This window comes from Limulus polyphemus, unplaced genomic scaffold (genome assembly GCF_000517525.1).
Source record: "Limulus polyphemus unplaced genomic scaffold, Limulus_polyphemus-2.1.2 Scaffold661, whole genome shotgun sequence".
Classification (NCBI taxonomy): Eukaryota; Metazoa; Arthropoda; class Merostomata; order Xiphosura; family Limulidae; genus Limulus; species Limulus polyphemus.
The window spans coordinates 252,897-265,745 of NW_013666271.1; the positions used below are offsets into that span (position 1 = coordinate 252,897).

At 33.1% G+C, this 12,849-nt stretch overlaps 1 protein-coding gene across 3 annotated transcripts in view; it reads right to left on the reverse strand.

Annotated features, from left to right (window-relative positions):
• The window catches only part of LOC106459788, a 70,495-nt gene that overhangs the window by 19,856 nt on the left and 37,790 nt on the right, over nt 1-12,849 (reverse strand). For 2 of the 3 annotated variants that reach the window (XR_002610630.1, XM_022386335.1), the window contains exons 6-11: nt 8,393-8,640; nt 7,416-8,227; nt 3,895-4,125; nt 3,498-3,688; nt 3,065-3,181; nt 441-593 (exon numbers count right to left, since the gene is read on the reverse strand). Coding sequence is in view for 2 of the 3 variants with exons in the window: in XM_022386335.1 (XP_022242043.1) it covers nt 441-593; nt 3,065-3,181; nt 3,498-3,688; nt 3,895-4,125; nt 7,416-8,227; nt 8,393-8,640 (1,752 nt within the window). In the remaining variant the exon portion in view is untranslated. The remainder of the gene's footprint in view (nt 1-440; nt 594-3,064; nt 3,182-3,497; nt 3,689-3,894; nt 4,126-7,415; nt 8,228-8,392; nt 8,641-12,849) is intronic. The other variant, XM_022386336.1, reaches the window with a different exon arrangement.

Below are 12,849 nucleotides of genomic sequence, written 5' to 3' on the forward strand. Positions count from 1 at the left end.
AAGATTCAGACAATTATAAAAATAAGTACAGGTTGTGCAACAACCATTTCTTTATCACAGAACACAATTTTAAATAAAAGTACTTTCCTCACAACAAGCACACGATTTTCACTACGACTGTACATGAGGGTCTGATTATATCTTTATTGATGTAAATTATAAATACAGTACTAAAAAAATGGAGTTCTTAAAAGTTATATTTCAATAAAGAATACTACTTTAATATATAAAAACATTACAGTTTATATCAGCACAATCAGCGCTTTTCCTGTGCAGTACTTCCCAAAAAGATCCATTTTTAGAAAATGTTCACTTTTTCTAAATTTTTTTTTAATAGTAGCACAAACGGCCGTCTGTATGGTGGTGTTTATGCTAGTATAAATGATAAAAAAATATGTAATAATTAATATTATATAATTATATTAATATGAAAAGGATACCTTTGACCATGTCAGCATATCTTGAATTGTAAATTTTTTTCTGAAAATTCCCTTTTTGTGTCTATTGAAGTTGTCCTGAGCATATTTCTCTATGTCACTTTCTGATGGTGGTTTTTTATTCCAGTAAAAACCAGTGGTCATCTTGCTATCAGCCTGAAACATTTTGTACATTTAATATTACTGATTATATTAACATCTTGTTTCAAAAACCTGAAAACTATCAACAGTTAAATTACACTGCTAAACCTATTAATACTTCATTTTAAAAACCTGAAATATCATCATTAAATAAAATTATTGGTGGTAACAATGCCTTACTCAAGCAGCTTGAAACATTTTCTACATGGAACGTAACTAGTGTTACTGTTGCCTTGTTTTAACAGTCAAAAAATTTATTAGCAGATTTCAGAGGATTTTAAACCCCCTATTGTAAGAACCTGTAAGATATTCACAATATTTTCATAATTCTAGAGCTGCCAACCTCACAAAAGATAACCATATTATTGCCACAGTTCTGGAGCTGTCACCACCCTGAAAGATGACCATCATATTGTCATAATTCTGGAACTGTCAACACCCTGAAAGATGATCATCATATTTCCATAGTTTTGTAGTTGTCAACAGTTTGACAGGTGACCACTGTAACATCATAGTTAAGGAGCTGTCAACATCCTGAAAGATGGTCAGCATATTGCCATAGTTCTGGAGCTGTCAACACCCTGAAAGATGGTGAGAATATTGCCATAGTTTTGGAGTTGTCAACAGTCTGAAATGTGACCACAATATTGTCATAATTCTAAAGCTGACAACATCCTGAAAGATGACCATGATATTGCCATAGTTTTAGAGTTGTCAACAGTCTGAAATGTGACCACAATATTGTCATAATTCTAGAGCTGACAACACCCTGAAAGATGACCATCATATTGCCATAGTTTTGGAGCTTTCAACACCCTGAAAGATGAACATCATAATGCCATAGTTCTGGAGCTGTCAACTCCCTAAAAGATGACCGTCATATTGCCATAGTTCTGGAGATCTCAACTCCCTATAAGATGGTCAGCATATTGACAGAGTTCTGGAGCTGTCAACATCCTGAAATGTGACCATTATGTGCCATAGTTCTGGAGCTGTAAATACCCTAAAAGATGGTCAGCATATTCAAAATATTCTAGAGCTGTTAACACACCTTGGAAAATGATTGGCATATCATCATAGTTCTGTAGCTGTCAACACACCCCATATAATGATAAATATATCTTCACGAATCCAGGACTGTTCAACACCGTAAAAGATGATCTGCATAGCATTCTGGGGTGTGGAATTCTTATCACTTGAAGCATGGTGAACAAGTTTTACTTTTATACTTTGGCTGTTGGACATCTAGTTGTTTTTTTTTCCCATTGTTCATTCTATTACTAGAAAAACACTTCAGGCAGATTTCTAGGGAACCACATAAGTTCCTGAAAATTCTGAACTGCATAAAACTAGCATATAAACACAAAACATACACTCTAAACCTTAAACCAGACCTTTACACATAAATATACATATTCTTTTAATTCACAAACCCCCAGTAATATACACAGTAACAAACATGTTTAAATTAATACAACAATATTATTACATTGCTTTTGTCTACATTAGGAGCCCAATAAAGTTCTACTGCTAGCTCTAGAAGAATATATATAACATAATAAAAGTTACAAAAAGCCTTAAACTGTTTTATATATATATTAAATACTATTTTAATTTGTGGCAGCATTACTGTAAATCATGACTTCTTTGTCAGTTCACATGTGGGGTATTCTACATTCTGTACTGTAAAAAATGAATAAATGTTAAACTACAAAATACATGAACAAATGTAGTATACACCATCTCTAACAAAACTGAGATGCCAATGGCACTGTACTGATTGTGTTCAATGTTAAATAAAAGCAAAAACCTTAAAGTTATCCTCTACATTTTGTGGGCTGGCGAAGGGTAAAGAAGAATTTTTAACAAAGGACAGTTAGATTTTTGTAGCATTTTGTCCCTTGAGAAATTTTTTTTAAAATTCCACACCCCCTGTTATTATATTTCTAAGGTTGTCAACAAACACCCCCGATATAACAGCTTGAAATAAATAATAATAACTCTAAATAATAAAGCAGTTTTCAATTTTTTCTGTTAACCTACATAAAAATATGAGTAAAATAGATAAGTTATGCATTACTGGAGTTGTTTGGTTTGAGTAGTAGAAAATCAGACAACCTAACATTTTAAAACCACAATTGTTTGTACATTCTGCCAGAATTATTTTCATGATGTTCTAATAATTATCACCATACCTTATAAAATTACCAGTCTATTTATAAAAGGTGGATAATAACATGGTTTCAATTAGTTTTCAGCCAAATAGATGTAAATGTTATCAGACACTGACACAGTCTGATGGGTAAATCGGGATTTTCAACTGGACAATAGCAGCATTCACTCAGGTTTAAGGAGTTAAACCTTTGCAAAAAATTAACAATTCAATTTGATAATTTGCTTTTGTTAAGATTACAAAAATAAACACCACTGGAGTAAAGAAAGTTGATTAAGTAAATAATACCAATATTATTGAACTACTTACTTACTTGTCTATCAAAAGATGGTTGGATTACATTTCCTGAGACAATACCTTCTGTCATGCTAGAAACCATCATAGACAATGGACGCTGGTTAGTTGCTTGACCCATGTTTGGCTGGAAAGACTGCATACAAAAGAAAAGGCATAGTGACCTGAACTATTTAGTATAATGCCTCTTCCTCCACATAATATAAACAAATTTATTGTGTTTATGAAATAAATGGAAAGCTTCTACAAACTTAGACAAGAGTAAACTGTTATTTACTAAAGGACATATGCTTTAGGGCTGGAAATTTTCTATTTATTGCTGCTGCATCAAGTTACAGAAAAGATGAGAACAACTACAAATAATTAGTTAATCTACAAATATCACACAAAGTTTTGTTTTGCTGCCATAAAAAGTATCCATATATTGACAAAGACTATCAAAGCAAATATACCTGAGACTTCTCAAGTACAGGGGAGTAGAGAGGGGGTGATTCTGAGTGCTTACGACAAAGAGAGGCATGTTGTGTGTTCAATGTCAGGGAGGATGGTGTTGCAGGTCCACTACGGTGTTGTAACACTGGAGAAGATGTTGAGAAGATGCTGCTATTGTCACTTTCACCAAAATCCATTTCTAGCCTCAGGTCTTTATAACAATAAAGTTATAAAACTTAGAAACAGTGTTGAAAAATTAAACCAAAGTTTTGAATGACTGTTTATTATGTTCATATAAACTGATTTTAGGTTTATGACTTTTAGAAATTTTTGTTTTTCTGCTCAATTTAATTAATATCAAATTAATTAACAGATATAAAGGCTAAAATGGATTAATATAACCTCTATTTTTCTTACCTACTAACTTATGACTGGCTCTGTTCTTTGACCGACATGGAGGAGTAAGAGGCTTGTCATCATCATAGCCTAAAAACCTTGTCTCATCTAGATATTCTTGAGATGATGAGTCTTGATGGCTCATTCCTTCATCATCTGCAAAGTCATCATCTTCATTATGCCTACCTTCTGATTCATCACTTGGAGACAAAGAATCCTTGTCATCACAATAAAGGTCTCCAAACTTGTACCCTGAAATGTTTACAATCATTGTTATCATATTAATATTATAAAAAATGTTTGTATAATTATTTTAATATCATTTGCAAAAACAATTTCACAATTAGGGTTGGCACTCAACAGGTTATCTCATCATTCCAGGGTTGTCAACCTTAACAATTTTTTTAACTGACATACAAACATTCACCCTTTTTTTTATCGGCATCATTAAAATAAAACATTTTTTGTTACTTACAAGTTTAGAAGATTGTATTAAAATTTGACTTTTTTTTTTACTTACTGTCCATAAATTTATGGATCATCAGACCAAACCCAAATAACTATCAGAAGACATAATTTTTAGTTTTTAAGTACAATTAAGTGATTAAAGAATAGTGTTGAAATAAGTTAGAGTTCTTTAAATTATCAAACTTCCAACTACATTATCACAACCTCCCACTATATAGCATCACGCAAAGAAAGCTGGATAGTGACACCCAGTCAGAAGCAAATCAATCAAAGCTTTAAAACCTGTGTAACACAATGTATTAACTTACTTAATAACTTATTAAGTATGTGTAGCTGGGTTTGTAACTTGAGTGTGGAACAATTTTTCTTTTCCAAATCATTGTTGCTTAGGGCAAATATTAACTAGTTCGTTACACAGAGCTTAGCTACATAGCAAATAACTGCTCTTAGTAAATGTCCCAAGAATGAGCATTACTTTCTCAAGTAGCCTTGATAGGAAACAAGAAAAAAAAAAGCTGCCATGGCTCTTGACTGTTTTCAAAATTTTTTCTACCTGAGAACCACATTTCCTTTTCATGGAACTTAAATAGTAAAAAAAAAAAATTACTACATTTCATTGATATCAACTGGTTACAAAATACGATGGATTAATAGCCATGTTAAGTGATCCTCAACCCCTCTGTTTTGCAACAAATGCAAAAAACTTCAGTATTAAATTTCTGACAATCTAACAAAAGTTTTACTATCCTGTGGGTAAATAATGGCATTATTATTAATGAAGTGAAATTAAATAGAAAAACAACTCTATGAGCACTCAATGTTATTCCTTGTGTAGGAACCCACCCTTCCTGTATATCAAACATCTGTAACATCCAAAACATGTGTGGTAGTACAAGTGATTGACATTCCATAAAGCACATGAAAGAGTCAAATCAGTGATTACAAGCCTATAAGGGTACTTTTCTTGAAGGTCAAGTTCTGTTAACAAGTTATTTTCTAAAAGTGCTCTTAACACTGGTAGAAAGTTTACAGAAAACATCCACTCATGGGCATCGCTGTTTAATTTTATGGTGTTTCAACTGAGACAGTCATTAGAATTCTAGTAAATATGTAAAAAATTAGTAAAGACTGCTAAGATTAAGCCTATGAACACAGCAAATGAACACATAATACAGTGAACAACACTTGAGTAACATTTACCTTAAAATCTTATTAAATGAGGCATTACCAGCATCTTATTTTGATGATTCACTTATCATATCAAAAGTTAATGCAATAAGCATTCAACTGGATTAAATATCCCATCTGAATGAGTAAATTGCTTAAAAGTTCACAGGATGGGGTGACAAACTAATGGCAGTCTAATGATGATATCTCTTTAACTAAAACCCAGGGGAAAAAAAAGACAAAGGAAACTTAAACCTTAATAAACAACTTACAGATTACACACAAACTTTCAAAGAAGCAGAAAAAACTGGATCTCTAGATTTCAAGAATACCAGAATTAACTCTTTGTGGTAAAATAAACAAAAACACAAAGAAATGGTTAGTTAGAACAGACAAAAGTGGAGGGAACCCAGATTTAGGGTGTCTCTCATTACTGCTGAATTATTATAATAAAGAAACTATGGTTATTTTCATCTAAGAGATTCACCCACATTTTTTAATGAAGGAATTCATCAAAGAAGGGATCTTTAAAAACAACTGAACCAATGACTAAGTACACAGAAACAGGACACTTGAGTCACATGAAAGTAATACAATTAGAATAACAGATACAATAAAGGAGAGACCAGAATCAGGTGATTCAGCTATAGGAGTGAGGACAATATATGTCCAGGTTTGACAGCCCACATGTAAATAGATACTGGTTTATATCTAGGTTTGACAGCCTGCATGTAAATATATACTGGTTTATATATATATCCAGGTTTGACAGCCCACATGTAAATAGATATTGGTTTATATCCAGGTTTGACAGCCTGCATGTAAATACATACTAGTTTATATCCAGGTTTGACAGTCCTGCATGTAAATACATACTAGTTTATATCCAGGTTTGACAGCCTGCATGTAAATACATACTAGTTTATATCCAGATTTTACAGCCTGCATATAAATGGATAATGGTTTATATTCAGGCTTGACAGCCTGCATGTAAGTAGATACTGGTTTATATCCAAGTTTTACTGCCTGCAAGTAAATAGATACTGGTTTATATTTATTTAGTCTTTGTACAACCTCTGTTGAGTTATGAAACAGTTGTGACAGTGTGCCAATCAGCTTCAGGAATCTGGAGAAAGGGCTGAATACAGCAACTTGGAGAGCCAAGAAAATAAAATTAAAAATAAATATTTATATATATATGAATATTTTATTATAAGAAGTATTTTTAATGAAGCTGTAAAAGGTCAGTTTTGTTCTAATTAGGATACCACAGTAAAGATATCACATACATCACTACACAGAGTTGGTTCTGTTAATTGTAACATATTCTTATAATAGAGTTTTAGTTCCAAACTATATTAAACAACTTATTTTTTTACATTTAGACAATCTTTAATTACTCTATATTTATTTCATTAATATAATGGGGAGATTCAATATTTATAAAATACATTATTAATTGGTACCAAGTAATCATTAACAAGTTCCCAACTTTTCAAGGGTGTAAAATTTTAGATAATGTTCTCAAGGAATGCTCAGAATAAAAAAAAAAGGTTCATTATAATAATCCTAAAAAAAACATTATTACTGCTTTACAAGTAATCATTTCAAGACTAACAATTTATCAATTTTAAACTGGAAATTATTTTATGATCTTAATCAAGACTTGGCCACTGGAAAAATTATGTACTTTTATTAACACAAACATAAAACAGGGAAAATAACATGCAAGATAATGTTAAATTACTTTCTTGTTTAAAACTAAAGGCATTAAAATTCACTAAGAGCAGTGTTTTTTCTTATAATTCAGATTGACAGCTGTTATGAATACTGACAAAATTCATCTAAATGTTCTGTCGAGTTTGATCTTTTCACATTAAACTAACCACAATTTATCATATACTAACCAAACAACTTGGCTTGTTCCATTAAGTAGTGCTGTAACGGCAGTAAGTAAGAACGGTTATCGATGTTATGATCCCACAAAGCAGGATAGTCCAGGTTATTATACAAGGGTACTGGTTTTTGTTCAACACTGTGGGAACATTTTCTGTTATCTTGCTGGAAACTGCTCAAAAAGGAATTGTTAAAGTAAGATTCTAGAGAAACATCATCCTCATCATCCCTTTTGGATGAGAGGCATGGAGGTTCTTGATTGTCTTGGTTTGTCCATTTAGTTCTTGTTAAGGCCTGCCCATGACTCTCATGGCTAGTTTCAGATCCTTGGAATGGAGAATCTGAAGACAGAGTGGAACTTCCAGGTGAGCTATGTTTCTTTCTGAAGGATTCTGCACTTGATTCCATGGTCTTGAGTCGGCTCATGTCAGTCGCTGATGGACTAGCAATTGTGCTTTGGGACAGTTGTTTTCTATTTGTGGAAAATTTCTCAGAGACTGCATACCTGTAAAGCACAGCATCTTCTCTCTGACTAGATGATACCACTTCACTGTGATGCCGCCGATGCAGATGTTCCAAATGCTGTGATCTTCCTAAATGCCAACTTCCATGGTCTTTATAAGCTGGAGTGCAATTTGAATCCCATTCTCTTATGGATGAAGAGTCTATACTGTGGTGTTTCCATGAGCCCAGAAAATTCAAATGCTCTGGGTTAAGTGAAGTCTGTTGAGAGAATTCTGTGTTGAAGCAATGTCTGAATGCTGGTTGAAAGGGGTCACTTAAAGCAGATGAAACAGCAAAAGCAGATGAATCATGTTTCCTGCTGAAGATATGAATCACAAGAGTTAGGTATAAACTAAATATCCTTACATAAACAGTAGAGACAAATCAAATGACTTAAACTGATAAAAACATACAGATGAAAAAAATCCCAATGTAATATCAGACACAAATAAGCTTTTAATATTAGAGCATACAGTCAACACACCTAATTCCAGCATAACTACTACTTTTCAAAGTGTTCTGACTTTGAGAGACTGAGCTAGAGTCACTAGAGCGTCCAGAGTCTCGAGAAGCCCGAGAATACAAAGATGTCTGACAGTACTGGTCACCAACTGGGTGAGCCTCTTCTTGCGCATCTCCATTGAAAAACTGACCTGCATCAGAATGATGGAAAGGCGAAGAAGGATTTATGGTGTATTTATGGTAGTGATGGTGATTGTGTTGATAATGGTGCTGTAAAAAATACAAACAAAAATATACTTTGCCATACATTTCACAAAAAATCCCCATGTATAAGTACCAAGAAAATCAGTTTTAATCATATTGCAAATGAAATGTATATTCATGTTAATTACAAGAAGGTACAATTTTTACAAGAACATTTTTCACACATGCTAGTCCAGGGGCATGTTGCCATTATATGACAGCCTTGGATGTCATATATAGCACACATATATTTTGTTCATGGCAAATTCCCAATACCATCACAAGTAGATTTATGGTCTCAAGAAACATGTCACAGATCTTTCCCAGGAAGGATGTTTATAAAGTGAGAATGTTAAACAATAAAGACGAACCAAAGAATGCATCATTTCCAAGAAGGAAACTTTTAATGGTTTGAAATCTAAATTCTAACATAAAAATTTCTTTATATCCATTTGGCAAACAATACCCTTCTGAAGCTACTAGCTTAGACATTTTACATTAAATTATTTACATATAATTTCACTTCATGAATAAAGCATAGATTCTATTGTGCACCAAAACAATCTAAGGATGTCACACTGAAATGTGTAAAACAATGTGATACTTCTTTTTAATCCCTGAAACAGTTCACAAAAATATTGATTTGATACAGGTCTAGTCATGCTTATGAGTTCTGATAAAAACAGATATTCGAAATATCACGTACTGAACTTTGGATTAAAATCCCACGCAAAGCCAAAAAAAACTGAAATTTTCTTACTTTATAAGGTAACATATGTGAATTGTTGTCTTAAAATGTTTCTCCATAATTTTCTGAGCTACCAGATCCCCTAGATGATGTTTATAAAGTGAGAATGTTAAACAATTAAGAACCATTAGTAATGTGCCTTTGGTGCACAAGCTTATATATTTATCTCACTCTCAACACTTGAACACTTCTGAACCTTGCCAAGTTGGCATCTCTGTAGTGAACAAAGAGCCTCCTGGACAAAAACTTGTGATAATAAAAAAAAGAAAAGATCTGTCACACCATTTCTATACATCCTTGGTTTGAAATCCAAGATATAAGAATAATAATATTATCATAAACACCTATAGTTGAAATACTAAGCTGGGTTTTGAATTCTTCTTATGGGCTTCACAAATTACTTTCAGAGATAATAAAGTTGTAACAGCTCACTACTTTTACATTCCACAACTCAACAATAACATAAGAATGCATTATTCATCTGAAATTCATCACAATCTATTAAACCTACTTTATAACTCATACTTTGTTTATGTGACCTCCTCGCCATAATTATTAAAAAACTACAAGTTGATACAATAATTCAAAAAACACTGTTTAACTAACTTCTTTTTTAATTTACGTGACACTAAACTCTCCTGACTCATTGAGAATTGTCTTTAGTTATCTTAATGACACTCTAAACCCAACAATTGAACAGCCTTATTTCTAGAAACTCAATGACATTCTCAATTAGATTAAACTCTTGGTTTAATGTCATCAAAACACTAAAAGAATGAACTTGACAAATCCTTAACACATACTTACACTGAATGATCAATAAATGTTTACGTTATGTAGTATTTAAGCATTCTTATATCCAGTATTAAGTTAATTTTTTGAGTATTACTAAAACATTGCATAGACAAAGGATATTTATAGTATGGATGCTTACTAAGGATAATATTTCTTTTCCTTTTCTAGTTTCATTGGGTAAACATTTATCTTTTGCCAATAAATAAGTTTTTTTTCATATATATATATTTCAGTGCACATATAGATTTAACAATAGAAAGCTGGCTAGGTAGGTGTTGCATTGCTGTTGCTCTAGGTGTCACAAATACTTCCTTGTGGGGAAGATTGCTGTGTAGATATTTGCAATGATCTTAACCGTTGGTGAGTCTTGTGATACCTATAGAAATTGCATATTCCCTATTTTACTTTGGGATGACCAAATATGACATGGATAAGACTTTCCATATATGCTAATATTGGGAGGAGATGACAAATTTATTTGTTATATAGTTGTGCTCTTTCTATCTGAGACAGTCTATTACAAAACATCTTGAGAACAACATAGAAAATCTGGAACTCCTTTTCTGTGACCAAAAGATGCAATCAAACTTAAATTGTACTTGTCTACTTCAATTGTTTTGATATTGAATGAATATTACTTTGCACTTTTGTTTTACAGTGTCTCCAGTCTCTTTCTTACTGCAAATTCAGTCATGGCCAGAAACAAAGATTTGCTCCTTGATATATATTCTGTTAAACCTCCTGTTCCGTAAATATTACTACACTTTTCTGAATGAAGAATTGTCGAAAAAACTAGAATTACCACATATTTATAAGAAATGAGTCAGAAGTCTGGTTGGAATTGCTATAAAGATGAATAATTCATTTGTTATTTTATTGCTCAACTATGGGGCTTAAAATAATGCATCTAACTAATCTTAAAAATTACATAACATTCCATAAAAGACCACTACATTACTATTATGAACACTGGGAAGCAAACTCTAGAGTGATATGGTCTTCTTACTAGTTATATGGCTAGTAAGGAGAAACACTGATAAAGACAGAAGCATAACTGTTTTAACTGATTTAACTATCACATAGTAACCTGGATTTTCACACTATACTTAGTACAAAAAACAGTCCTAAGAAAATACTGGTCATTGCATTAGCTAGTTCAAGAAACAAGTGTTAGGAAAAGCTAGTAATGAGAGTAACAGGGATTATTTTATTGAGTAATTCAATAAAATAATTGACCACTGAACCAAAAGAGTAAAAGTAGCAAACTACAATATGAAGAAATTTAGACTTGTTTTAATATTCTGATATTTATAATGTCATAGTTAACATGACTTGTTAACCCTAAAGGTGATATTAAGACGGAAAAAAAAAAAGTTCTAATTTTCCTATACAAAAAAAAAGATATTTCGGATAGATACTTACCTTCCCTCACATAAAAGCTTTTGCTGCTTATTACTGAACTCTATAATGTTCAAAATTTTCATTTACCACTAGTCTTGATACTCCCACCTACCCCACATGTTTAACATGGTGTAGCTGCGCTGTAGCATATAAATAACCATGCGACAACCATTCACCAATAGGAGTGCAACACACTCTCCTGATGCAGCTAGTTCTCTCATGATTTTTAGTCTAACCTCACTTCGAGATTAGACACCAAGAACAAAAACACAATAAGAGGGGAGGAAGGGTGGGAAGAGTGAGAAGAGGTGTCTATCAGAAATACATTTTCTGTGTAGGAAAATAATAACTTCCAATACAATACCTTATGTCTACTCACATAAAAGCTAGAATCCCACATTGCTCTAGTGGAGGAACCAGTGTAACATTACCTAGACTAGCCTCCTTCAGAATGCATCTAACGAGAGCCCATGGAGTGTGACATCTCTGTGAAGAGAAAACACACTCATGGGAGACTGCACCACATCTAAACCAGGTATACTCTTCACCTTTGATGAAAAACATAGTTGCTAAATGGGTGACAAAGAGGCACATATGATAAAAAGCAGAAAGTGCCTCAGAGATAGAGAGAATAGGGCAAGCCTGGATAAAGTCTTGCAAACAACTCCATCCTCAAACTAATGGAACTGGGAATGATATATCCAGTCCCCAGAAGGAGGAGTGAACTTCCATTATTGGTGGATTAACTCCTGTCCAAAACTAGTTGGTAATGGGAAATAATAGTCTATACAACAGTAGGAGGAGGGTTCAACACCATCTATACTGGTAGAACACCACCACCCTCAACAGAATGGAAAAGAACACACTCAGGAGGAAGCCTCTATGGTCCACCACCCCAGCAGCTTGGAGCTGGTAAGTGGTAAAGACTCTCGTACTCCATTAGAAGAGGAGGGAATATGCTGGAGAGTCCGGGCAAATGCAGTACCGGAAACAGTGTGGTGGGTGACCGTGAACCCTATTTTGAAAAGCAGACTGATCTGATTTTATCAATATAAGGATTGGTAAGAATGGGCAGCAATCCTCTTCTGCCTTACTGATGTTAGTATATTGAGTATACTGCCTGGAATGAACATATTTATGATGCAAAACACCATGAAAAAGAATCTAAGAGTGGTCTTGCAGAACACTCCATCTCAACAGTGTGAGTTATAGACCTTAACCCATTGACTACCGGCTACTAACTTTCTTAGTAGGCAATGCAAGTCTTGCTATATTTCATTCCTACAATAAAA